The sequence below is a fragment of the Ranitomeya variabilis genome, chromosome 8 (genome assembly GCF_051348905.1).
Source record: "Ranitomeya variabilis isolate aRanVar5 chromosome 8, aRanVar5.hap1, whole genome shotgun sequence".
Classification (NCBI taxonomy): Eukaryota; Metazoa; Chordata; class Amphibia; order Anura; family Dendrobatidae; genus Ranitomeya; species Ranitomeya variabilis.
Genome location: NC_135239.1, coordinates 162,542,806 through 162,569,190, shown reverse-complemented (window position 1 = coordinate 162,569,190; position 26,385 = coordinate 162,542,806). Strand labels below are relative to the sequence as shown.

General features: G+C 43.2%; 1 protein-coding gene across 1 annotated transcript in view; it reads right to left on the bottom strand.

Annotated features, from left to right (window-relative positions):
* Positions 1 to 5,361: 5,361 nt before the first annotated feature.
* CSNK1E (casein kinase 1 epsilon) overlaps positions 5,362 to 26,385 on the bottom strand; it is a 58,729-nt gene continuing 37,705 nt past the window's right edge. Inside the window, exons 3-11 of the mRNA XM_077276987.1 lie at positions 25,996 to 26,106; positions 25,564 to 25,712; positions 21,624 to 21,852; positions 19,944 to 20,114; positions 17,492 to 17,640; positions 16,913 to 17,105; positions 15,595 to 15,734; positions 9,169 to 9,230; positions 5,362 to 6,687 (exon numbers count right to left, since the gene is read on the bottom strand). Coding sequence (XP_077133102.1) covers positions 9,198 to 9,230; positions 15,595 to 15,734; positions 16,913 to 17,105; positions 17,492 to 17,640; positions 19,944 to 20,114; positions 21,624 to 21,852; positions 25,564 to 25,712; positions 25,996 to 26,106 — 1,175 coding nt within the window. The 3' untranslated portion in view covers positions 5,362 to 6,687; positions 9,169 to 9,197. The remainder of the gene's footprint in view (positions 6,688 to 9,168; positions 9,231 to 15,594; positions 15,735 to 16,912; positions 17,106 to 17,491; positions 17,641 to 19,943; positions 20,115 to 21,623; positions 21,853 to 25,563; positions 25,713 to 25,995; positions 26,107 to 26,385) is intronic.

The window sequence follows — 26,385 nt, the reverse complement described above, 5'->3', positions numbered from 1 at the left end:
GCCACTCTCTGAGCCAGATAGCTCTCCTAATGGTGATGGCGTTCGAAGCCGCAGTTGCTGCACAGTCCGCTGCGTCGAGGGACGCATACATCACATAATCTCCAGCCATGGCAATTTGTTTGGCCAGGTCCGCCACCTCAGACGGAAGTTCCTGTTCCTGAATGGATTTTGCGAGGGCATCTGCCCAGTAAACCATTGCCTTGGCAACCCAAGCCGCAGCGAAGGAGGGAGATAGAGAGGAAACTGAGGCTTCGTATACTGAGCGAGCTAGGGAATCTAGCTGGCGTTCCGTGGGATTCTTAATTGAAGCACCATCAGGAACGGATAAGAGAGTTTTGGTTGCCAAGCGCGAAACCGGAGGATCTACTAGTGGAGATTCCATCCAATCTTTAACAAGATCTGCGGAAAAGGGATACTTCGATTTCAGGGCCTTTTTGCCCGTAAAACGCTTATCCGGACGCTCCCTGTGTCGCCTGACTATATCCAGGAAATCTGGTTGAGAGGCGAATGCCTTATGGGAACGCTTGTTTCTCGTAAAGGAAACGGAATGGTCCGGAGCAGAATTAGAGTCATCATCCACTTTTAGTGCATGATTGACTGCCTCGATGAGGGAGTCTATAAACATAAGGGTGAATGACCTCGGGGAGATCAAAACATCAACACCGCGGAGACACCATCACGTGTTTCTCAACGCAGTGATCCAGAACACTGCCCCCATCCCTTATGGGAAATATACAAATGCATGTAGACAACCACGGGAAGGGCAGCATCCAATAAAGGAAAACCACCTATGCCAAAACATCCACAGACAGCTGTTTCGGGGTATTTGCCCCTCATCAGTGAGGAGTAGGAAACTGGCTATTATTATTTTGGCATAGGTGGTTTTCCTTTATGGGATGCTGCCCTTCCCGTGGTTGTTCCTTCCCGGTGAAAGACCTGGCTATTCATTGCTTGCGTTGAGAAACACGTGATGGTGTCTCCACAGCTTTTCTACATGCATCGATGAGGGAGTCGACAGTAGACCTAAACTCTGGAGCATCCGGGTCTAAGGATGCATCAGACTCATATTCAGAGTCGTGATCGCTACGGGCCCCTAGAGAGGGTGAGCGAGAAGTGGAACTACCAGAGGCTGACTGGCGTGGTGAGTGCTCAGGGGAGGTAGTGCGGATCCGTTTTCTGGATGACCGTGCCTCCTTCCGGTGAGAGCGGCCCCTGCTGGCCGACGATTCCCCTGTAACGGAGGGATCTCTTAACCCAGGAAAAAGAGAGCCCCGCTCCCCAGAGGGGTCCTGAAGGGATTTAATCGCTTTGGCTAAAGAATCCATGGACTGTGACACGACCCACTCAGGGGGACTAGATACACTGGGGTCGGTGGCGGCGGAGGGCTCCTGGGCACCTGGGGCATCGCAGGCTGAGCAGAGGGGGGAACTCTGAGGCCGAGGAAGTGGAGCCTGGCAGGTGGTACACGCAGTAAAAAAGGTAGAATACACCTTGGTGGTCTTTTTGGTCCTTGACTGGGACATGGTGTACCCTAATGTAAGAGATAGTGCTCAGGGTCTATAGGCTATGGAAGCGAGGGCGACGCTGCAAGGGAGAACCTAACGTGGTCTCCTTACCCGTGGTCCTGTGTCCCGCAGAGAAAGGGAGAGAAGCAGCGGCGGTGCAGGAGGAGCGACAGCCGGCATTCAGAGCGCTGCACGTGGAGGAGCTGGAGCTGCGGCGTGCAGAGAGGAGAAAGATGGCCGCCGGTGGTTGGGAGGGTAATCTCGCAGAGAGCGAGAAGCGCCAGGACCGGGGTGCGGAGCCACAGAATGACGCGAAAAAGGGGGCGGAGCCTATCGGAATGCGGCCTGTGCTAGGCTGAAGCCGGGGACTAAATTTGCGGCTTCGGCCTGGCGCGCGGCCGCTGAGCGCCGGCGCCTAGGGGAGACCCTGAAAAAAAAAAGGGAAGGAGCCCTCCGGAACCGCTGGGATGACCGACCCCCCCCCCCCACACATGTTATGGCACTTACCCCGAATAGAGGGGGAACGCAGAGAAGCTTGCTGCAGGTGAGCTGTGCCCGGGGTGATTAGGACGGTGCAGGGTTTGGGGGAAGCCTCTATCCACCATCCCCATAAAAGGGGGTAGAGAGGAACCGTCCACCTCCTTCCATCATCCGCTTTCTCAGTGGTGATGCAGTGGGGGCTGCACGGACGCCACAATGCAAGGTGCCTCTGAACAGCCGAGGGAAAACCTGGTGGGCAGGGCAGAATGTCCGGCAATAGGCCTGGCTGCAGAAGAGGACACGTGGAGGACACTTCATGTGCTCGTCTGTAAGGAGGGGGGGGGGGGGGGAGATTGGTCCCTAGAAAGGGGCCCGTCGTCCCAAAAGTCAGCTCAGGCAGTGGCATCCCACGTCGCAGGAGAGGGTACGGAGAGGTAAAACACCCGTGCTCGCCTGTTGTTGGTTCGGGGAGATCAGAACATGAAAGAATCCGTCGCCCCTTCGTCCGGATATAAAAAGGTTTAAATCCAGTGTGCCTCCTACGGACACTAAGGCTACTTTCACACTAGCGTCGGGCCCGGCCCGTCGCAGTGCGTCGGGCCGAGGTTACCGACGCTAGCGTTCTCTGCGCCACACAACGGGGGCAGCGGATGCATTTTTCCAGCGCATCCGCTGCCCCATTGTGAGGTGCGGGGAAGTGCGGGGAGGTGGGGGCGGAGTTCCGGCCCCGCATGCGCGGTCGGAAAAAGCGGACCGTCGGGAGCAAAAAACGTTACATGTAACGTTTTTTGCTCCCGACGGTCTGCCACAACACGGCGCAACCGTCGCACGACGGTTGCGACGTGTGTCAATGCGTTGCAAATGTGTCGTTAATGTTAGTCAATGGAGAAAAAACGCATCCTGCAAGCACTTTTGCAGGATGCATTTTTTCGGCAAAACGACGCATTGCGACGTATTGCAGTTAACGCTAGTGTGAAAGTAGCCTAAGCTTGAACTGGGTCTCTGGAAGCCAGCATGAGGGTGTATACTGCAGGGGAGGAGCTAACCTTTTTTTGTCTCAACTTAGTGTCAGCCTCCTAGAGACAGCAGCATAACACCCATGGTCCTGTGTCCCCAATGTGGCGACGGAGAAATGCTCCAATATCACTTGTCAGAGTGGCAAAAGTATGTGAACCTTTAGGATTAGCAGATAACTTGGAGAATGGAGGAAGGAGGCAGTGACGATATGGTGGAGGAAAGGTTTGCTAAAGGCTCATTCACATACAAGTTTCATTTGTATTTTCACAAATAGCACTGGTTCCTAGTATAATCTATGGGGATGTACTTTTTTTTTTTTGCAGACCGAGTGCAAAATCCTGGGACATGTCCAATATTGATCCGTGTGTTGGATTAGACACGGCAATGCAAGTCTATGGGTCCTTTTAAAAAAAAGGAAAAAAAAAAAAAACAGACCCCAGCCGCATACCATCTGAGTGCAGTCCATTTTTCACAAAATGCTAGCTAGAAGGTAGATATGACAACTAGTGATGAGCGAGTGTACTCATTGCTCGGGTTTTCCCAGGCACGCTCGGGTGACCTCCGAGTATTTGTTAGTGTTCGGAGATTTAGTTTTCATCGCCGCAGCTGAATAATTTACAGCTACTAGCCAGCCTGAGTACATGTGGGGGTTGCCTGGTTGCTAGGAAATCCCCACGTGTTCAAGCTGTCTAGTAGCTGTAAATCATGCTGCTGAGGCGATGAAAACTTAATCTCCGAGGAGTTACAAATACTCGGGAGACCGCCCGAGCAACGAGTACACTCGCTCATCACTAATGACGACACTTACCCGGTTTTCTTATATATGAAAAAAAATGGGCGTGTGAACGAGCCCTAAAGAACAGCGAGGACATTAAAAAAAATCATATATTTTTTTTTTCTTTTTTGAGGGCACATTTCATAAGGGACAATTTATGGAGACCATATTTCAGAAAAGGGGTAGTGTAGGGCTAGATTTTATGAAAGAGCTCAATATGGAGGTTATCTTTTAAAAAGAGAATGGTGTGCAGAGCGCATTTCACAGAGGGGCAGGGTGGAGGCTGTAATTTATAAAATGGCCTCAGCGTGGGGGGTTTATTTCACCGAGGCAGATGGTATGGGTACCATGTATCATGAGGGAGGCTATGTATAAGCCGTATTTTAATCACAGAGAGAATGTTTGTCTAAGAAGAGGTTTCACAGGTACCCATTCACATGGAGACGTTTATTCTCAGCGAGGAAAGGAAAGCATAGGACCTGGTATACGAGAGATGCCCTAAAGTGGCTACCAGGTACACATAAAATTGGCCATTTTTATGGGCTAAAAGGTCTCATTTTTCATATTTCTAGTGCAGTTCATTTTTCGTGTCTCATGTTTGCATGTTTCAGCGCTGCAGTGTGCTGCCTTATTTACTTGACTGTATACGAGTTGGTGACTCTAGGTTCAGCACCTGTTCACACTTAGCCTATGTTTGGATGTGACGGTCAGTTTTTTTAAATGTATTTTAATCAGGAGGCTCTGATTTTAACCAAGCAGCATAGTTGAGGGCATTTTCCCCTCCATTAGCATGGAGCAGCAGACCACATATGCGACTGCCACAAAATTAGTTTTCTATGGCAGAACGCTAGACTTCTCCTCCATCATACCCATAGGGAATGTATGGAGTAGAGGTCTTGTGTGCGCACTGCTACTCCATTTAAAATCGGGGGTAATCGTGTCCTGATCTTGTGGGGGGCTCAGCATTTAGACCACCACAGATCTGTAAGATGATAAATTCCTACTAAAAGAAGTGGGCAGAAAGATGTGAGCCCTATTGCCTTGTGCCATGTTCACACAACTTACATGTCTACACATTGCACAGTGTAACACATGCCTATGGGTCTGAAAGCTCACTTACAAATCCAAAAGTATAGAATGTGAATAATAAGGTAGGGGCACACTCATTTATATAGATGGCAAAAAAATTACTGGTACATACAATACTTACATTATTTATTTTAATAGGCACACAGTTACAGGGATATGGCCCTTTTTGTTTAGTGCAAATTTTTATAGTGTGTACAATGTGGGCGGTACTCAGGAACCTCTTGGGTGTGTCTATGCCGATCTGCATAATTACCCTGTAAGCCACGCCCCCTGGTAGTGCTAAATAAGGCCCATATCTCTGGAACTACATGGGCACATTTAAAAAAAAATAAATAAATAATACTTGGGAGCAACGGGAATAAAATAAGATTAAATAAGAGCCAAAACAGGGCACTTTTTTGACCTGGTGACGGGTCCTATTTAAAGCTCACGCCACAATGTACTACACACAAGCTGCGTTCGTTAACATCTAGAAAATAAGCCAACACACCTTTTCAATCACTTTATCATTTTCTACTTTATTACCTCAAATTAACAAACACATTAAAGCTGAAAAAGTCTATATTTACACAGGAAGTACAAAAAACCCCCCAAAAAGTTGTGTCTCCCCTCCCCCCCAAAATAGGATTTTTTTTCCCCCTTTTTTTAAAATTATAAAGTAATAAAAATTACCAGAAATAAAAATGAAAACGATAATATATAGTAAATAAATTAGGAAACCAAAACATTGTTAAATATTGAAACCGGTTGGAGGGCGTGTAAGAGTTCGACGTTACATGGCGCCATCTGGTGGTACAGATGGAGATTGTCCAGGTCACGGTGAGAAATAGGAGATCCAACATTCGGTATCCCACCAGTAGGGACTATCCCAACCATTTACAACCCTCACTAAAATTATGTATGCACCTTCACAGTCTTCATCAGAAAAAAACAAAACCAAAAAAAAAAAGTCAAAAAGCAGCCGTCTCAGTCTCTCGTCACTGCAGAATGGCAGGGGGGAGGTGCAGAAGGATGTGCCTTGGTAATTTTTTTTTTGCTTTTTTTTTCTCAAAAGAATTAGACCACAAGCCACTAGCAGCCACAGTGGGAGATACCGAACAATAAACCTACTACTAAAATACTATTAACCTAGAAATAAAACGGCCAGTAACTGCTGGGATCGCTCACCGGTCAGGCCACTCCACCCTTTTCTCCAAAAAATCTGCATGGTTCTTTGGAGCAGGTGCATACTAAAAGCAAGCTAAGCCTCCACTGTGGATCAGGAATTTGGCCCCTCGCCATCCCTGCATACTCCGGGACCTTTAATGACAGTAAAGCCCCATTTATCCCTTCCGTGGTTAATTAATGTGGCGACTCCCGTACCTAGGAAAGGCTTCAGTCTTGTAATGGTCACAAGTCTTTTCTTTTTCCAACTTGCTAATTCTTCTCATCTTTGAAAGGTGACAAGGAACAAAAAAAAAAAAAAAAAGGTACAGCTAAAATCTTACATTTAGAAAAATGTAACGTTTAAAGTTTGTTTTTTTTGAGGGGGGGGATGGTGGTTTGGGGAGAGAGTAAGCTAAAAAATAAAAAGAATATATACAGTATATATCTATATGTAGTGTTCAGTTTTAGAAGGAGCAGGAAGAACATCTGCTGTCCCCGGTCTGCCAGTATGTCGGTAAGGAAAGGGGAGCGGTAAATCCCTCCACGATGCACAGGTTCTTGTGTCTGCGCTGCTGGAACCAGCGTCTTCTGCGTGGCTCTCCTCATTGGCAGAAAATAAAAGTTAAAAATGTAAATTTTGTCATCTTTAAAAGAAAATGAAATACAGTGAAGACACTGGAAAGAAAAAAAGAGAGAAAAGAACAAGTGTTAATATATTATAACATCCCCCTAGTCACACAACAAGAGCGAGAATGTGTAGATGTTGTACCTATACTCATTGTATATATCAAGCCCCAGATTATACAGCAATTCTCCCCTGGAAGCATTCCAGGTTTGTTTTTTTTAAGATCTAAAAGTCATGTGGCATTCAGAAAATATTAACATAATCAAAAGACTTCCCTAAAAAAAATTCAAATTTTTTTTTTGCATATTAAAAATATTAAATTCCTTAAGTATCGCACATTAGCATTAAAAATTGGGCAACAAAATGAATAAAAGGGTTAATAAGCCTATGGAACAGGTATACTATGGAAGTAGTAGATGTGACAGATAAAGCTAGTGCTTTACTATATACAGGTGAATTATGGGGCCATGCATCGCCAACCCAACATGTACATAGCAGGTGGATCAAGTCACAAATTAATAAGATTGTCCCTAATTATCCCTGTTCTCATATGCATGCTTGACCACAGAGGTTGGCACCCAATAAAAAGTGCAAGAAGGTGCCCCCAACTTCAGTCATCTCTCCCTAAAAGGGACCCCAAAATCTAAATACACCCAAAACTCCAACCACAAACCGTATCAATAGTTCGCTTAGGCAGCCAAATGTTATTACTATGCAGTAATTAGTACATCATACCATACTATTGTATATGGGAACAGTAATTGGGTGTATCAATTGCCATGAAGATATATGGTAATGGACACAAGATGCCACTTACTTAACTTCCTGTCTTTGTTGGCTTACATGGACATATAGGCAGAATAACTTGAATTTCCATCCATGTACCTCGGCCCCAAAGCTTTTCCCCCTATACCATTTAGGTTAATTGGTAAGCTATGGTCAAGTGAAGAGGCGATCATTCCATACATAGCAATGACGTGCAATGGCCCCAGGATGTCACGACCATCCAGGCACCACGGCACGACCATCCAGGCACCATGGCACGACCATCCAGGTACCACGGCCCGTCCATCCAGGCACCACGGCACGACCATCCAGGCACCACGGCACCACCCATCCAGGCACCTTGGCACGTCAGGGAGTTATATGAGAACAAGGATAATTAGGGACAGTCTTATTAATTTGTGATTGATCCACCTACTAATCTATGAGAGGCTGGGTAACTGTTGGCGATACATGGCTGCATAATTCACCTACACGGTGGCTCAGTGGTAAGTACTGTTACTTTGCAACATTGCAAGGAGTTTTCCCCATGTATGCTCCCCCATGTTTTCCTGGGTTTCCTCCTACACTACAAAGACATACTGGTAGGGAACTTAAATTATGAGCCCCAATGGGGACAGAGATGATGCCTCTAAAGCACTGTGGAATTAATGACCAATATAAATAAAATACATAGTATATCACTCCAGCTTATCTGTCACACGTTCACCAATTTTCTGTTTCATATGCTTATTCAGAATGTATTAAGATGTTTGCTAATTAAATAGTTGGAATTTAGGGGAGTTTTTTTCCAGAGCCAAGGATGATCCATATGCTTTTGTGTAGACGGGAAGTGAGTAGCACCGGATGGCATTACCAAACAGCACCTACACCAGTTATCTTTTGTATGCCCCCAACCTCCTCTGATAGGTGGTAAATGTGTCACTAGGCGTGCTATTGCTGGGACTTTAACCGATCCCAAGAATGGGCGCCCCAAAGTCCTTTGTGTGAACGGAGAGGTAGTGCGCTTGTGTGACAGTCGTCGTCAGTCCCATAGAAAGGAATGGAGTGGGGGTCATACACTATACCACTCCATTTACACCAGGCATCTAGGAACCAATGTTATGGAGACGAATGGGGAATTGGAGCGGTCAGACACTGAGCGTTCATACATTTATAGTGGGATAATCCATCTAAGAAGATGAACAGCTCAGGCTGCAAAAACTAAGCCTACTAGAAAGGTCAACCTCCATTTTCTCTTCATATATTTGGAGTCCATTTAATTTGGATCATCAGGTGCTCAATGGAGTGACACTCTATGGCCGCAAAATTAATAGCTTCCTGGATGCTTTGCTGGAGAATCCAATTTGCATGGTAATGGCTAAAGAGACAACATCGCACATCACAAGGGTATAGGAAGACTGCAAAGAACGGCTCAGTCCTCCGACTTGGCAATTGTACGCTCAGCCCGAGTGACAGCTCAATATTTCTTGCTAATAACAGGAATTAATTAGAAGTACGTCAATCTTTTCCACATGAAAGATCTTATCTACCACCGCACAGATCCATTTGTGTATTTGGAGCTTGAACGTTTGGCCTTGTGACTGCGCGACAGTGAGGATATCCCTTCTAGAGCACCAAACCCCACACAATCTTATACCAATTGGATAGTTGTTTTTTTTTTCCTCCCTTAAGGTTACAGCACCACAATTCCCATTATTTTCATCATTTCTCATGGCAATTTTATGTGAGATTTAAAGAGATCTCACCTAAGCAAACATTGGTCCGGTGACGGCCTTCATTTTCCAAGATGGTCAAACGGTACGCTGGCCTAAAAAAAATAAAATGTGTCGGTAATTACCAATACGATCCGTCAGAAGGATCCATTTAGATTAGCTGATCGACTTGGTTTACACCGGCCGGCCTGTATTGTGTTCTCACAGAACAACTGTTAATATGATCTTTCTGTGCTCAAACAATCATCGTTAGCAGCACATCTCCTGTTTACACAGAAGTGCTACCACGAACGAGAATTTTATTGCAGACACTTGAAATCCAATCACCTGACAGAAGTTCTGCTCGTTTGTTAGGCAATTGCCAGCATTTTTAATTAATCCTATAATAATAGGTGAATGAATGATCTAAAGAATATTTGTTCAAAATTATTGGCTAGTCTAAATGGGCCTGAAATGAGTTGCATTTTTTTTCTTCTACGATCAGAGCCATTCCACAATCGCAGCAGAAAAAAGTACCCCGGCTGCAACATGTGAAAAAGACAATGACAGTGTGAGTGCAGTTCAAGGGATCAAGGAATAGGAGATAGGAGCCACAATACATGTTGAAACAAGTTAGGCCACGTTCACACTGAGTATTTGCCAGGTATTTTACCTCAGTATTTATCAGCCAAAACCAGGAATGGAACAGACAGAGGAAAAGTATAATAGAAACAAGTCACCACTTCTGTAATTTTCAGACACTCCTAGTTTTGACTTACAAATACTGAGGTAAAATACTGACCAAATACTCAATGTGGCCTAAGAGTCACATAGGAATCAGATGGCATTAAGGCCACGTTCACACGCTCAGTATTTGGTGAGTTTTTTTACCTCAGTATTTGTATCCAAAACCAGGAGTGGGACAATCAGAGGAAAAGTATAATAGAAACACGTCACCACTTCTGCATTTATCACCCACTCCTGGTTTTGGCTTACAAATACTGAGGTAAAATACCGAATTTAGCCTTAAGGGGATTCTCAGGACAGAATGATTGTTCAAACCAAGCAGAGGTGCTTGAGCGGTGCATCCTTGGAGCTGTTCAGAGCTCCTTGTCATTTATTTACCGTATATACTCGAGTATAAGCTAAGAATTTCAGCCCATTTTTTTAGGCTGAAATTGCCCCTCTCGGCTTATACTCGAGTCATTCCCAGGTGTCGGCAGGGAAGGGGGAGCGGAGCTGTGTAATAATACTCACCTGCTCCTGGCGCGGTCCCTGGACGTCCCTGGTTCTCCAGGCGCTGACAGCTTCTTCCTGTATTGAGCGGTCACATGGTACCGCTCATTACAGTAATGAATATGGACCCGACTCCACTCCCATAGGGGTGGAGCCGTATATTCATTACTGTAATGAGCGGTACCATGTGACCGGTCAACACAGGAAGAAGCTGCCGGCTCCTGGAGAACCAGGGACCGCGCCAGGAGCAGGTGAGTATAACGGGGGCATTGCACGATATTCACCTGTCCGCGTTCCGGCGCTGCTCCGTCTGCTGTGACGTTCAGGCAGAGGGCGCAATGACGTGGTTAGTGTGCGCCCTCTGCCTGAATGTCAGTGCAGAAGACGCAGCGGCGCCCGGCGGTAGAACGGGGACAGGTGACTACAGCAAGTGCCGGGGGTCTGAGCGACGAGAGGAGTGTATGTGATTTTTTTTTATTTTTTTTTTTTAAATCGCAGCAACAGCATATGGGGCAAATGTGACTATGGAGCATCTTATGGGGCCATAATCAGCATTTGTGCGGCATTATATGGGGCATATTTTAATATGGAGCATCTTATGGGGCCGATCATACACTGTATGGAGAATTATATGGGGCTCTTGATTCAATATGGATATTCAAGCGCACTTAACCGACTAAGTTTCCCAGTTTTTTGTGGCAAAATTAGGGGTCTCTGCTTATACTCGAGTATATACGGTATTTTCCATCCATCCATATCCGCCCTTCACTATCTTGACTGACAGCTCTAACTTTACAAGACCCATCGAAGAGTAGTGATCGGAAAATAAGTAGGTGGGAAGGGAGGCCACACCATATACACACCAAGCACTTAAACCTTGGTTTGAACATTCATTTTGTACAGACCGACTCCTTTTAACAAAACCTTCTGTCTTTATGCATCATTTATGGTGCATAAAGACGCATACTACAGTGGCAAATAAGTTTGTGCACCCCTGGTCAAAATTACTGTTATGAACAGTTAAGCAAACTGAAGATAAAATGATTTCTAAAAGGCCTAAAATTAAAGATGACATTTCCTTTGTATTTTAGGAAAAAAAAGTTTTTTAGTGTACACATACACAAAAAAAAAAAAAAAATTATATATATATATATATATATATATATATATATACACATACATACATACATACATACATACATACACACACATTTTAAAAATTACAAAAGGAAAATGGGCCAATGCAAAGCTTGGCACCCTGCATGCTTAGTATCTAGTAGCAGCCCCTTTTGCAAGTATCACAGCTTATAAATGCTTTATGAAGCCAGACAGGAGTCACAATTCTTGTTTGCGGTATTTACATCCATTCTTCCTTGGAAAATTCTTCCAGTTCTGAGAGATTCCTGGGTCATTTTACATGCACTGCTATTTTGAGGTCTAGCCACAGATTTACAGATTTTCAATGATGTTCAGATCAGGGGACTGTGAGGGCCATTGTAAAACCTTCACCTTGTGGATTATGACGTGTGTTTAGGATCAGTATCCATTTGTAGACGCCATCCTCTTTTCAACTTCAGCTTTTTTACAGATGGCAGAGGTGTATCCTGCTGATACCCCAAATACTGAGCCACTGCTGCCGTATGTGTCCTTATTACTACACCTGCTGTGTGGATCTCTGTGCCCTCTAAATACTAAAGCAACCCTCTATAATATAGTAATGCTGGGTGCAAGTGCCCTAGAAAACAGAGCCCACATTTTGCCCCCTAGAAAGTAATAATGCCCTGCGTGCCCCTTTGATAGTGACAGTAACCCAAGTTCCCCTTTAGCAATAAGTGCCCACTTCACATTGAATAATGTCCCGAGTCTCCCCCCTGTACAGCTCCCCTATACACAGTATGATGCTCTCTTATACACAGTATAATGCCCCTCACTGTATAGTACCACCCACAGAGTATACTGACCAGTTAGTAGCCTCCAATCTGTTTCATGGCTCCAACACAGAATGATGGCCCCTTCACTGTAATCTCCACACTGTACGATAGCCTCCATATAGTATCATTCACAAGATAGTCCTCAATATAGTATAATGCACCAGATAGTCCTAAATGTAGTATAATGCACTCCCCATCCTCCATATAGTATTATGAACTCCCCATAGGGCTAGTCTATAATATTGTATAATGCACCCCCCATAGTAAGACTCTATAGCACAAGGCAGCACCCCACTAGGCAGATCCTGTAATATATGGCAGCACCCCTATAGGCAGATCATGTAATATAAGGCAGCACCCCTATAGGCAGACCCTGTAATATAATGCAGCACCCCTATAGGAAGACCATGTAATATAAGGCAGCACCACTATAGGCAGACTCTGTAATATAAGGCAGCACCCCTATAGGCAGACCCTGTAGTATAAGGCAGCACCTCTATAGACAGATCCTGTAATATAAGGCAGCACCTCTATAGGCAGGCCCTGTAGTATAAGGCAGCACCCGTAAAAAATAAATACCTCTCTTCCTCCGCAGCTCTGAGCGCCCGGTGACGTCACACGCTGAGAGGGGGATGATGGGAGAAGGAGCGTAGCGCTCCTTCTCCTCTATCAATGCAATCAGCTGTATCGGCTAAATGCAGATACAGCTGACCTTCCGATGACGGCGGGGGGCCCCCTGCTGTCATCGGGGCCCCCCGCACCTGCTCAGGGGCCCCATAGCGGCCGGGCGGCAGAGCAGGGAGATAGATTATACATTCTGCGGCAGAGCAGAGACATAGTAACAGTAGCGTAGCCCCTGGGTGACCGCCCCCTCGGTAGCTACGCTACTGAGAGATGGTGTTAAATTTAAACATATTCTTGATGTAAACCTAACTGAATTCAATCTTCCCTCTACCCGCGAAAAGTTCCCCGTGCCATTGGCTGCAACACAACCCCAAAGCATGATTGATTCACTCCCACTCTTAATGGTTGGCAAGATGGTCTTTTCCTGAAATATTGTTGTCTTTTTTCTCCACAGATACATTTTATCATTGTGGCCACAGAGTTCTATTTTAACCTCTTCGGTCCACAGTACTTTTTTTCCGAAAAACATCACGCTTGTTTAGATGTTCTTTTTGCATACTTCTGACTCTAAAGTTTATGGAGAGGATGCAGAAGAGGTTTTCTTCTGAGGACTCTTGAAGGCTATATTTGTGCAGGTGTCTCTGAAAAGTAGAACAATGTACCACAACTCCAGAGTCTGTTAAATGTTTCTGAAGGTCTTTTGCTGTCAAGCAGGGGTTCTGATTTGCCTCTCTAGCAATCCAACAAGCAGTTCTCACTCAAATTTTGCATGGTCTTCCAGACCTTATCTTGACATTCGCTGTTCTTGTTACCTGCCATTTCTTAATTACATTTTGAACTGAGGAAAGGGCAACTTGAAAATGCTTTGCCATCTTCTTATAGCCTTCTCCTGCTTAGTGGGCCTCCACCATTTTCATTTTCAGAGTACTAGGCAGCTGCTTAAAAGAACCCATGGCTGCTGTTTTTTAGCACAAGGTTAGAGGAGGCTGGGTTTTTATAAAGCTGGGAAATGTGCATCACTTGGCCTTTCCTAACAATGATCGTGAACAAGCCATAACCCTAACAGGCTAATTAAGGTTTCAAACCTTGGTCAAAGTTATCTGAGAACACAAATCTTAAAGAATGCCCAACCCTTTGCATCAGTCCATTTTCCTTTTTGTAATTTTTAAAATGTAACAAGTTACAATATATATTTTTTGCTTAATCCCTTTCTGACCTCGGGACGGTATAGTACGTCCGAGGTCAGATACCCCCGCTTTGATGCAGGGCTCCGGCGGTGAGCCCGCATCAAAGCCGGGACATTTCAGCTGTTTTGAACAGCTGACATGTGCCCGCAATAGCGGCGGGTGAAATCGCAATTCACCCGCCGCTATTAACTAGTTAAATGCCGCTGTCAAACGCAGACAGCGGCACTTAACCGGCGCTTCCGGCTGGAAATGAGAGCATCGCCGACCCCCGTCACATGATCGGGGGTCGGCGATGCTTCTGCATTGTAACCATAGAGGTCCTTGAGACCTCTATGGTTACAGATCGCAGGTAGCTGTGAGCGCCACCCTGTGGTCGGCGCTCATAACACACCTGCATTTCTGCTGCATAGCAGCGATCTGATGATCGCTGCTATGTAGCAGAGGCAATCGAGTTGTGCCTGCTTCTAGCCTCCCATGGAGGCTATTGAAGCATGGCAAAAGTAAAAGAAAAAAGTAACAAAAAAGTGAAAAATAAAAAATAAAAAAATATAAGTTTAAATCACCCCCCCTTTCGCCCCAATCAAAATAAATAATAATAAAAAAAAATGAAACCTACACATATTTGGTATCGCCGCGTTCAGAATCGCCGATCTAGCAATAAAAAAAGCATTAACCTGATCGCTAAACGGCGTAGCGAAAAAAAAAAATCGAAACGCCAGAATTACGTTTTTTTGGTCGCCGCGACATTGCATTAAAATGCAATAACGGGCGATCAAAAGAACATATCTGCACCGAAATGATATCATTAAAAACGCCAGCTTAGCACGCAAAAAATAAGCCCTCACCCGACCACAGATCATGAAAAATGGAGACGCTACGAGTGTCGGAAAATGGCGCAATTTATTTTTTTTTTTTAGCAAAGTTTGGAATTTTTTTTTCACCACTTAGATAAAAAATAACCTAGTCATGTTCGGTGTCTATGAACTCATACTGACCTGGAGAATCATAATAACAGGTCAGTTTTAGCATTTAGTTAACCTAGCAAAAAAGCCAAATAAAAAACAAGTGTCGGACTGCACTTTTTTAGCAATTTCACCACACTTGGAATTTTTTTCCCGTTTTCTAGTACACGACATGGTAAAACCAATGATGTCGTTCAAAAGTACAACTCGTCCCGCAAAAAATAAGCCCCACATGGCCATATTGACGGAAAAATAAAAAAGTTATGGCTCTGGGAAGGAGGGGAGCAAAAACGAACACGGAAAAATGGAAAATCCCAAGGTCATGAAGGGGTTAAAGTACAAGGGGAAATATGCCATCTTAACTTTTGGCCTTTTAGTGATCATTTCATCTTCTACTTGCTTATCTGTTCACAATAACAGTAATTTTGACTAGGGGGTGCACAAACTTACATGCATCTTTGTGCAAACAAAAGAAAGAAAAACATCTAAATGCCAATGTTAATATTTTCTTGATTCACTATGGGTCAAGAGGACAGTTACCTGTGATGCGGAAATCCGGGACACTTCTTGTCGCCCTGTAAGATCAGAGGAAGAGACATTTGCTGGGGCTCCCCGATGTAACCTCATGCTGACCTTTCGTTCTCTGTCCACCCGTGAAATTGCCCGAGGGGAGGTGTTACCTGGAGCAACAGGGGGAAAACGGAGTGTACATTACACCTGTTACACCACCACAAGCATGCACATGGTGATAGTAAGGAGGAGAAGACAGCCCAGCTCAGCATAGATAGCTTGCCATGTTGACGAAGGGCCAGCCGGTCTGCCCTGGAGGAGTCACAGGCGCATTGTGGCACGGATTCAACACCAATGATGGGCTCTATGGGCAATATTTTAGGCCGAAATCAGAAATCATGCTTGGATGCACAGGATCCATCTCTTTTTTTTTGGAGGCAAAACCACTTTGTACTAAACTTTCCATTCTTACATTGGTCGCCGATCTGCAATGGCTGCAAACAACAGCAATTAGATGCAGCCAGTGCAGATAATCACTCGAAAAAAATCCACATCTGAGCAATGTTTTGAACTATTACAAATGACCGGACGTTTTATCAAACCAGGCGGCGATCGGTAGTGACAGTCGAAATCGGCTACTTCCTCCAGCTTTGATTTAATGTGTTTGGCGACCTTAAATGCTGGTCCACTACTAGGACTAACCTTTCTCAATCTTACCGTTTGCCCGCGTTCAAATAAAAATCACCTATACTCACCTCGCGTGCCCGGGCGGTTCCAGCGGTGTCGGCACTCGCAGACCCGTGGCTCACATGAGGTTATGTCTTGTCACGCGAGCCCTGCACCCAATCAGCGCTGGCGTCAATCTACCCGAAATTCAGATGTATAAGTAAATGGAGAGGAAGTGAGTGTTCAGTCACAGTCCCAACTCCTCCTTGATTACTTATGTGTGTCAAGATGGGGACAGTGACGCCAGCGCTGACTGGTCGTAGGGCTTGCGTGATTCAACATCACGTGAGCCCCGAAAACGAGAGTGCCGACACTGCTGGAATGGCGTTGGCACGGGAGGCGAGTATAGGTGTTTTTATGTTAATGCAGGCAAACATTCAGTGTGAGAAGGGGTTGTCCTAGTAGTGGACAACCCCTTTAAGAAGAGTACTCATTTATTAAGGTGACAAAGTGCTTTGACACGGATGGGGACATTGAAGTCTTTCAGCAAGTACAGTCATAGCTAGATACATCAGCTCTACAGTACCCTAGGTAATATTGTAGGGGTTGGTCAGTCTCTGGGAGAAAAAAAACAAACATTTTAGACAGGTTCATTAATAATGCAGAGCAGACAAGTACTGACCGCTCTGCTGAATCCTTGAGGCTGGTGTGGAGGCTACAGGGTCTCCTCCATTCCTTAACCGATTAGGGGCAGCGCCTGCGGGAGGGCCCGGAGGGAGCGCCCGAGTGGCGGAACCTCTAAGCTGCCCCATTCTCTCTTCTCGATCATGTTCCCTTCTTTCCCTGTCCATATCTTCTGGATTCCGAGCTGCACCCTACAAATCAAACACAACCGAATTAGTTTTATGAATAGAAAAGCAAATATTGCTTTTTTTTGTGGTTCTCGGCTGCATCACTATACAAATTGTAATCCCGGATATTGCACTTTATTAGCAAACGGCAGAAGGTTGGTAACAAAACGTACACTTGCCAAACAACTAATGAAACTATGTAACAATGCATACATCATATGGAAATTAAATAATGTACTAAAAATAACTAATTCGCAACATAACCAATAAAGAAAAAAAATCATAAAATCTAAAAATTCAATATGCATTTTATTCTACAATATATTGTAAGAACTGAGCTTACATGTATATCTGATCATAAAACAGTATTAATATAATTAACAAAATGGATTAAAAAAAAAATTACTCACAAATTTGAGCATGTTCCAGTCAAACACGTAATCGTATGAAAAGCCTTGTCGATGGAAGAGGTTACGGAAGAGCTGCCTCAGGTACGAATAGTCGGGTTTGTCATCAAATCGCAGGGAACGACAGAAATTCAGATACGTGGAGAACTCCGCTACAAGGAAAGCAGAAACACTGGCTCAATAACCATTTTTTGTAATCATTCACATCTCCATCTTACCCCCTGAATATTTGGTTATGGGGCATACAGAGGCACACAGAGTCCCTCCAGCACCACCTCCTCTACAAGACTTCATACGGCACTATACACATTGAGGTTCTTCCCAGAAGCAAAAATCGGATCATTTGTCATCTGGCAGTGGGACAGGGAGCACATAGTGTCCAGTAAGTGATGGAGGCAGCCTCCACCTAGACACCAGGGAAAAAGCATGCAGAGCCTTAAAGGGAATCTGTCACATTGAACATGCAGTTTGATCTGTGGACAGTATAAAGGAGAAGCTGTGGAGAATGATATATAGGTTTGTTGGAAAAGATTCAGTATAATCTGTTTTTTCTGCATTGAAATAATTGACACTTGTATGCCTGAGTCCAGTGGGCGGTTCTTCTAGTGACTGAAAGCTGTATCTGCCTGCACAGTACAGGGAAGACTGTCAACTACTGATAGGACCGCCCACTAGACTCAAACCTGCAAACACCAGGGATCTCAATGATTAAAATGACAGATTTTCTTTAAAAGGTGTCCAGTAAAGCTGCATTAACCGAAATCTATCCCTTCTGCGCCCCATACACACAGACGTTCAGTAGACGGGATCAAACCCAGTCCCTGTGGCCCATCTTCCCTGAAAAAGATTCTTCGGCTACAATACTCAACATGCCCAATTCCTCTTTCTTCCGCCTTAAGGCCACCAAACACTAGACTAAATTTTGGCTGAACTGGCCAATATCGCCTGATGTGTATGGGGGGGGGGGGTGGTGTTCTGTCGGGCTTCTTCCCTTATAAAAGAAGATGTATGCCAGAGAAGGATCCCACGTTAGATTTTCAACAGCCGATCTTTCTGTTCTCCGATAGCCTTGCAGCGTCTCCACCATACAGACCACAGGAGGGCTCGGCCAAGCTTTCCTGTGTATGGAGGAGTGGGACAGATTGCTGCTGGCTGATCATTCAGCTGACAGCTGGTTTATGTGCGTAGTGACCTTAATCTGCACACCTAAAAAATAAGATGCGGACTGCAAAACTTTATCTTCCATTATGAAAAAGGAAAAGGACATATAACCAAACAAAGGGACGACATATCATCAACAATAGTCAGTGTTTGCTCTTTTATTCCCTCTGCTCCCCAAGTATTCTGGTGGTTTTTTTTTGTTTTGTTTTTTTAAAGCTGCCATACAGTTCCAGAGATATGTTTTTTTTCTCAGTGTTAATTTTATGGTCTTCAAGGTGGTGTTGCTCACAGGATAATAATAAAGTGACACTTAGTCACGCCCCAGAGGATCATGTGAGCCCCGCCCCAGAAGATCATGTAAGCCCCGCCCTCAGCAAAGACCATAATCATCTGCACTTATGTCACTGGAACTCTATAGTGCATTTTAAAAAAACAAAAAAAAAAAAAAACCCACCACCAAAACAGAATACTCCGTGTATTCTGCTGGGGAGCATCAAGAATTAAAAAAAACAAACAAAAAAAAAAACACACTAGCCACTTTTGACCTGGTGGCAGCTCCTCTTTAAAAAGCATGTCTTTATCAAACACTATTTAGAACGTGTACAAATGAATTTGGTGCAATGAAATATGCCACAACAAGCAAAAAGAGGGGTCTCTCCCTTTTATTTATTTTCTATTAAAAACACTGGAGGACTGGAGATGACGATTTACAGCCCTGCAGGCCAAATAATACAATTTGTTGCTTTTCATCCATTGTAAGGGAAGAACATTATTTAAATGTTCTTGTGCGCACACGTCATCTGCAATAATGTGATCATGAAATGTAGCCACAGGGATGCAATAAGTAATGGAGCCAGAAGGGGGCATGATTGCTCTGTTAACCCTTGCAACAACTCACAATGATCTAATCCTGTGCAAGACGTCATTCTTATGCAATTTCTTAACGTATTCTTATGCAATTTTCTACGTTATGTTAAATTTCATAAATACAGATAAATTACTATAGCAAGTTATTAATGCACCTGCATTAGCAGATACAGTATATACAATTTATGGCTGGGGTCACACTGTCAGAGTTTGATCAGAGTGTCATCTTAATGTGATGAGATTCTGTCGCATGAGAGAATCGCAGCTCAGGTGCAGAGAAGATGGAGAACTTAATTTCTCCGTCTTCTCGATTGTCTCAGTGAGTAGGAGTGTGCGTGACCAGATTCTCGGATGCCCCCGCAGCACGCGGAGATTGTATTGTCATGCTGAATCGGCATGAGAAATTAATCGCTGATCTAATACTTACAGGGGTAGCCTTTGCAGAGGACCTCAATAGGGGTTGACATTTTCTTCTCACTGATGCGCTCATACTTTTGCCGTTTGGTTGCAGCTTTCAATCCCTGCCAGGGCAGCGAGCCGAGGTTAAAGTACATAAGAACATATCCCAAACTCTCCAAGTCATCCCGACGACTTTGCTCTACAAGGAAAAAAGGAGGCCAACAAGAAGTTACCTTTCCGAAAATCAGTCTTACAAGAGCGATGGAATATTGCTTAGCAATGGCAAATACAAGTTAGTAAAACAGAGCGGGATTCTGGACAGATGTTAAAAGTACACCGGCCTCATCAGGCAAACCATGCATTATAATAAAGTTTCCAGATTGTATTGTGAAAACTGCAGACAAATCCGCTTTCACATATAATAATGCAATAGTTCCAATTTTACTTTTAACAGAGAATGTGAATATTCCGCTTAGCGAAGTCTTCAGGACAGTGGAACGGAGCATTTTACAGACCCGTGTCGCACATGCATGGCTCATGTGCATATAACATATATGGAACGTATGGAACGGGCTCCCGTGCTAGCCCCGAAAGCAACAATTTAGCCAAGGTCAAATCACACTTTTTCCCCCCCAGCACAAATAGCAAAATGTAAAAAAATAGCAGTTAAAAAATAAATAAAAATTACCATAAATGGCAGAATTGCCATTTTCCTAGTCACATCACCACCCAAAAACTGATCAGAAAGTCATATGCACCCAAAAATGGTACCCTTTAAATCTTCAGCTCATCAAATAACCTAAAACCCACACAACTCATATCGACCAAAAAAAAAAAAAAAGTTATAGCTCTTAGAATATGGGAACTAAAGCCAAAGTTTTTGCAAGTCATTTTATATTTTTTGTTCGCAAGTAGGATAAGAAAAACAAAGCCTTCTATAGATTTGGCACCACCATAACCGTACTGACCGGTAGAACAAAGTTACCAGGTCATTTTTACTGCAAATTGGAAGTTGTAAAAACAAGACCCAAAAAACAACAAAATATTTTCTCCCCCCCCCCCTTTTTTTTTTTTTTTTTTTTTTAGCTCATATGGAAAAATGAGTGGTGCCATTATAAACTACAATTAAGAGGGTTGTTGTTTTTTGTGGGATATGTCAATGGAGAAAAAAAAAAAAAGTTTTAGATCTTTTAGAGGAAAAAAACAAAAAATGAAAATACAACCAAAAAAAAAAAAAAAGGGACAATTACTTGGACAACCTCTTTAAATAAAGTAGTCCCTGTGTAAAAATAACACTCGCCTACAGTAGTGGAGACGTCCAATCTTCTGGGGCTCTTTGTCATGTGAACCCTGCAGCCAATCAGCAAGCATTATTGAGCTGCTCTCGCTCCTGGAAGTAGTCTGTATGCAGGAGAACAATAGTGGCGGCCAAGTGACTGCAGGGCTCACATGACAGTGTCAAGTGAGCTCTGGGGAAAAGGCGCCAACATTGCTGGAACAGCGCTGGTGTGGGAGGGGGAAGATCTTATTTTTACTTTACAAGATGGACCACTTTATTTAAAAATGGGTTGTACGGGTGGTGGACAACCCCTTCAAGTAACCATGGTTACATTTGTATCGTTCATAAAGCGGTGAGTGCTATATAAAGTGGAGAGGAGGAATGTCTTGGTAGGACATGCGGCGGGTATATATTCCTAGCATCACCTACCTATGCCCAGATGCGTATTTATAGAGGCGTATCTTGCAGTCCCGGTCAGGTTCTTGTTTTCTCGGTAGGGTATGTGTTGATGCGTCCGAGCATCACGATATTTTTTGGCAAGGCCGAAATCAATGATGTACACCAAATTTCCTTTCTTTCCAAGTCCCATCAGAAAGTTGTCTGGTTTAACATCCCGATGAATAAAGTTCTTGGAATGAATGTACTCAATGCGACTTATCTGTAATACATGAAGAAAAAAGTCAGAAGATTTATACGGCACGTACAATACAGCTTTAAAATTAACACAATCCTCCCGAGAACAAATTAATTATTGTTTGTCATTGAATGACCATTCTTCCATTGACCTAGCCGTGAAAAAAAAACCTGCAACTTTTTCTTCTGTTCATCTATTGGAGCTGCACGAGAACTTGTTTTTTGTGCAGTAAGCTTTATTTTTTATTGGTGCCATTTTGGGGTACATATGATATTTTGATCACTTTTTGTTGCTTTATTTTGTTTTTGGTTTGGGAGGGGAGGCATAGCTACTGGAAAACGGCAATTCTGTATTTCTGTTCTATTATATTATTATTAATTCTACATTTCTTTACAGCATTCAACAGAATAGATAATTTTATATTTAGATTTTTTTTCTCGCAGACCTGAAAGTTTTTTATTTCTTTATTTGGAAGGAGAAAAAAAGGGCTATTCAAATTGTTCTCTTATATTTACAATATTTTTTTATTTGTATTTTATTATATTATAATTATTATTATAATTATTATTTCTATATTATTTGCTTTACAGCATAAATTTTATATCTTGATTTGTTTTCTCGCAGACCTGAAAGTTTATTTTATTTCTTTATTTGGAAGGAGAAAAAAAAGGGGTTATTACAATTTTTCTCTTTTAAATTTCCAATATTTTTTTATTTGTATTTATTGTTTATTTTTATTATATTATAATTATTATTATTATAATTATTATTTCTAGATTATTTGCTTTACAGCATACATATTTTATATCTTGATTTTTTTTCTCGCAGACCTGAAAGTTTCTTGTTTTCTTTATTTTTAAAAGGGAGAGAAAAAAAAAAAGGGTGATTTAAATTTACTCTACAAATTTTTTTTTATAAATATATAAACTGCTATACTTAAATCCCCTTATGCTACTTTCCCAAGAGTTTTTCAAGGAGCAAAAAACAAAAAAAAAACAAAAACCAAACAAATAGCAACCTACAGTCCCAGCAAAGTGTATGGGATTTATAGAACTCTTATGGTCACTGTTTTTTTTTTTTTTTAATGCAGTGTAAACTGACCTGCGGTACATTTTTCAAATCCACAATATGACAATTTCTCCTACAAGTAAGCTGAGTGTTATGTGCAGATATTCCCCATAGACTTACAATAAATGTGGAAAATCCACAGGTAAAATCGCACTAAAAACATATGTAATCGGCACATGACTCAATAAAATTTTGTCAAAGCCAAATACCAGTAAGTATCAAACAAAGCAGCTTTACTTAAAACATGACATACCAACGAGACAAAAACTGCAGTGGCAAAAATGTGAGAAACGCTGGTAATAAAAAACTGCACTAAACAACGTAATGAAAAAAAAAAAAAAAAAAAAAAAGGCAAAGTAACCCAATTTACATAATAGGTGCAGAAGTGCAGCAATTTCAAAAAGTCACTAAATAAAATGGTGGGAACTTAGCCTTAAGGAACTTGGACCTGCGATCCTTTGTTGTATATACTAAACTGTAGGACGTACTATGGTCTCCTATACTCTGCCTGTGACTCAGATTAAAAGCATCATTTAAAGGATTTGTCTCGAGTTTATTAATAGGTAAAATTGAAAAAGTCCTTGTAAAAACAAGCCGCTTTGCAATTTGCACCCTATTAAAAAATCCTCTCCGTTCTCAAGTACAGAGGCCTTTCTAATGCTATAGTTTACTTCTCGATGGCGGGGAGAGCGGTCACCAAAGGAGCCCACTCTGAAGCGGGCTGGGTCAGTGAATGCGAGGTATAATGGTAGAAAGCACAGCTTGGATCTGCAGCACGGCCATCCTGCTGGTCCAAAATGAGTGTTCACGAGTGTATGATCATCCCTCCCACTGGGGTAGGGAGCAGCGTACTCCTGAAGATGCCAACTTGAGAAAACACCTCTACATTCATTCCATCTGTCAGCAGATTTTTACTATTTAATCTGAGGGCAGCATAATATACAGGCAGAGACTCCGATTCCAGGACGTGCCACTTGCTCAGCAGTTTGCCCTAGTTACAAAACAATCAGTATTTTATCAGCAGGAGATTATTACAGCAGGACTAGGTGTTGCGTGCCAGTCCAGCTAATCTGTATAACCTCACCCCCACCACTGATTACTCTGTCAGCAAGCTGCCAAACAGCGGCGAGGGCAGGGTTATACAGAGCTCAGCATTTGAGCACTGCTACATCTACAGCAGATAAAGCAGGGATTCTATCAAAACAGCACCAAACAAAAGTAAGTGATAAATCGCTGGAATCGGGCTCTATGCCCCTTCATCGTGCTGCTCTCTGATTACATAACAAAAACCTCCTGACAAATTCCTGTTCAGGGAATAAAAAGTAGTACAACTCCAGACCTCGCTTTATAAATCAGCACCCCACGTGTAACATACATGTACAACATCGTGTCAGCAATGGGTTCAAACGAGTTGTCCAACCTTAAAAAAACAAAACATGTAACAACAGCAGTTGTGAGGAAACGATAAAAAAAAAAAAAAAAAAAAAACGAAAAAAAAACTAAGCTTGCTTCTTTCCTCCATGGCTACAGAGCAGGGCTCATGGCTTTTATTTATAAGCTGCCGACACCTGACCGCTGCAGCCAATCAATACCATGTTACTAGAATCGCCGCTCGGCAATGGAAGTAGTATGGCACATGATCACTGGTCACCGGCAAAGGTTACATGCCGGCCATTACTAAACAGACCAGGAGACCTACTGGAGCTACAATGCTGGATCGTGGGAGTACAGTGTAGCTCATATTTTAACACATCCACTGCTGTTTTTTTTTTTTTTAAAGATACGCTCTTTTTAAAGGGGTTGTTATCAGAAAATGGACAATTGTTTGAATCCGCTTATGTGACAATTTATACACAACATTTAGCTCCTTTCACGGTGGCCACTTGGGCTAATAATTTAAGAGTCCTACACATAATTTGCAGCAATAGACGGCCTTCTGGGCAGAGGTCATTGTGAAGGGAGGAGATGAGCTGTGACATTATTGTGAATGATGAATATTGGTGTTATGTACTGTACACAGGTGCCACCTCCGATAATGAAACTGCTGAAAAGCTCTGTACAAAAAAGAAGTCCAGGAAAATGTCTATATGCGAGTGAAAATTGCAATATTTCTGATTTTTCATAAAATATTAGACAAGGATATGGAAGAATAATAGATTTTCTTTTCAAATATATTTACGGTGACATTCAATCTGATTTAAACAATACTACAATGTAAAGTGCTGCGGAATATGTTGGCGCTATATAAATAAAAAATTATTATTATTATAAACAATAGGTCATCTATATCATCATCTGCCATCATTTGAGGTTTCAGCAAAGGCTACTCCGGCACCTGAAATGAAGGCATCACTGTTCCCCTATCAGAGAACCACTAGAGTTTGGGATTGGCTGCAGCGGTCAGCGAGTGAAGCATCTGATGTCACCTGACTGCTGCCGCCCATCCCAGACCAGCAGTTTTGTGACCGGGAAATGGGGACGTCCTCATTTCTGGACCATGGAGTTGCCAGTGCTGGATCCTTGAAGATGGCAAATGGAAAGTTAATTTTACGGAATCCCTAGACTGTATTTAGAGCGAACACCCCTCGGATGATCATGATCCTGAATCCAATTCCTACATATAAAAAGATCATATAAATTCCTCCATCGTAGAGGCATCATAATTACCATCTGATCGGCCAGAAGGAGCACCGTCTTCAGGCTGAACTTGCGAGAACAAAAATTGAAAAGGTCTTCTAGGCTAGGGCCAAGCAATTCCATCACCATCACGTTGTAATCTCCCTCGGCTCCACACCACTTGATAGAAGGAATTCCCACTGTCAGATAAGACGGTAATGGAAAGAGACAAAAGCAGATTGTCATCAGCAGCTGAGCTCCGAGGCCTGACGTAGACGGGACGTAGATGTGAGCACTAGCTATGTGGCCACCGCAGTAGACTGTTGTACTCCGAGATTACGAGATCTCAAATCAAGCAAAATACAGTAATGGCAGTCTAGCTTACGTTTCATTTTTTACTGCTACCAACGCAACCTCTATAGGGCTTAGAAAACTGGTGGCCTCCATCGGTAACGCTGAAGCCACAGGACCCTTAGTTCTCACCTCCCCCTTGCATCATCTTGTAGAATTTGCTCTCAATATGCAGCTGAGGGTGCTTTGTCTTCACACATTCCAGCTTAATGGCGACCTCCTCGCCGGTGGCAATATTTGCACCTGTGGAAACACGAGAAGCAAACAAATGTCTCCTGCTGTGTACATCACATCATAAAACTTGTCCGCACAGATCCGACAATGATACAAATTACCCGTCTACCTTTCCTTCATGCAAATCGAGCTTTTACTTTTAAGGAGAACCCTTCACACAAGAGGCCTCATGGTTCGAAATAAGAGCACCGGATCCACTCCTCGAGGTCATGTAGGACGTCACAGAATGTTGGTATCATAGACCAAATTTTCTGGACTCTATTTGGAGGAAATGAGCAGAGTGCCCTC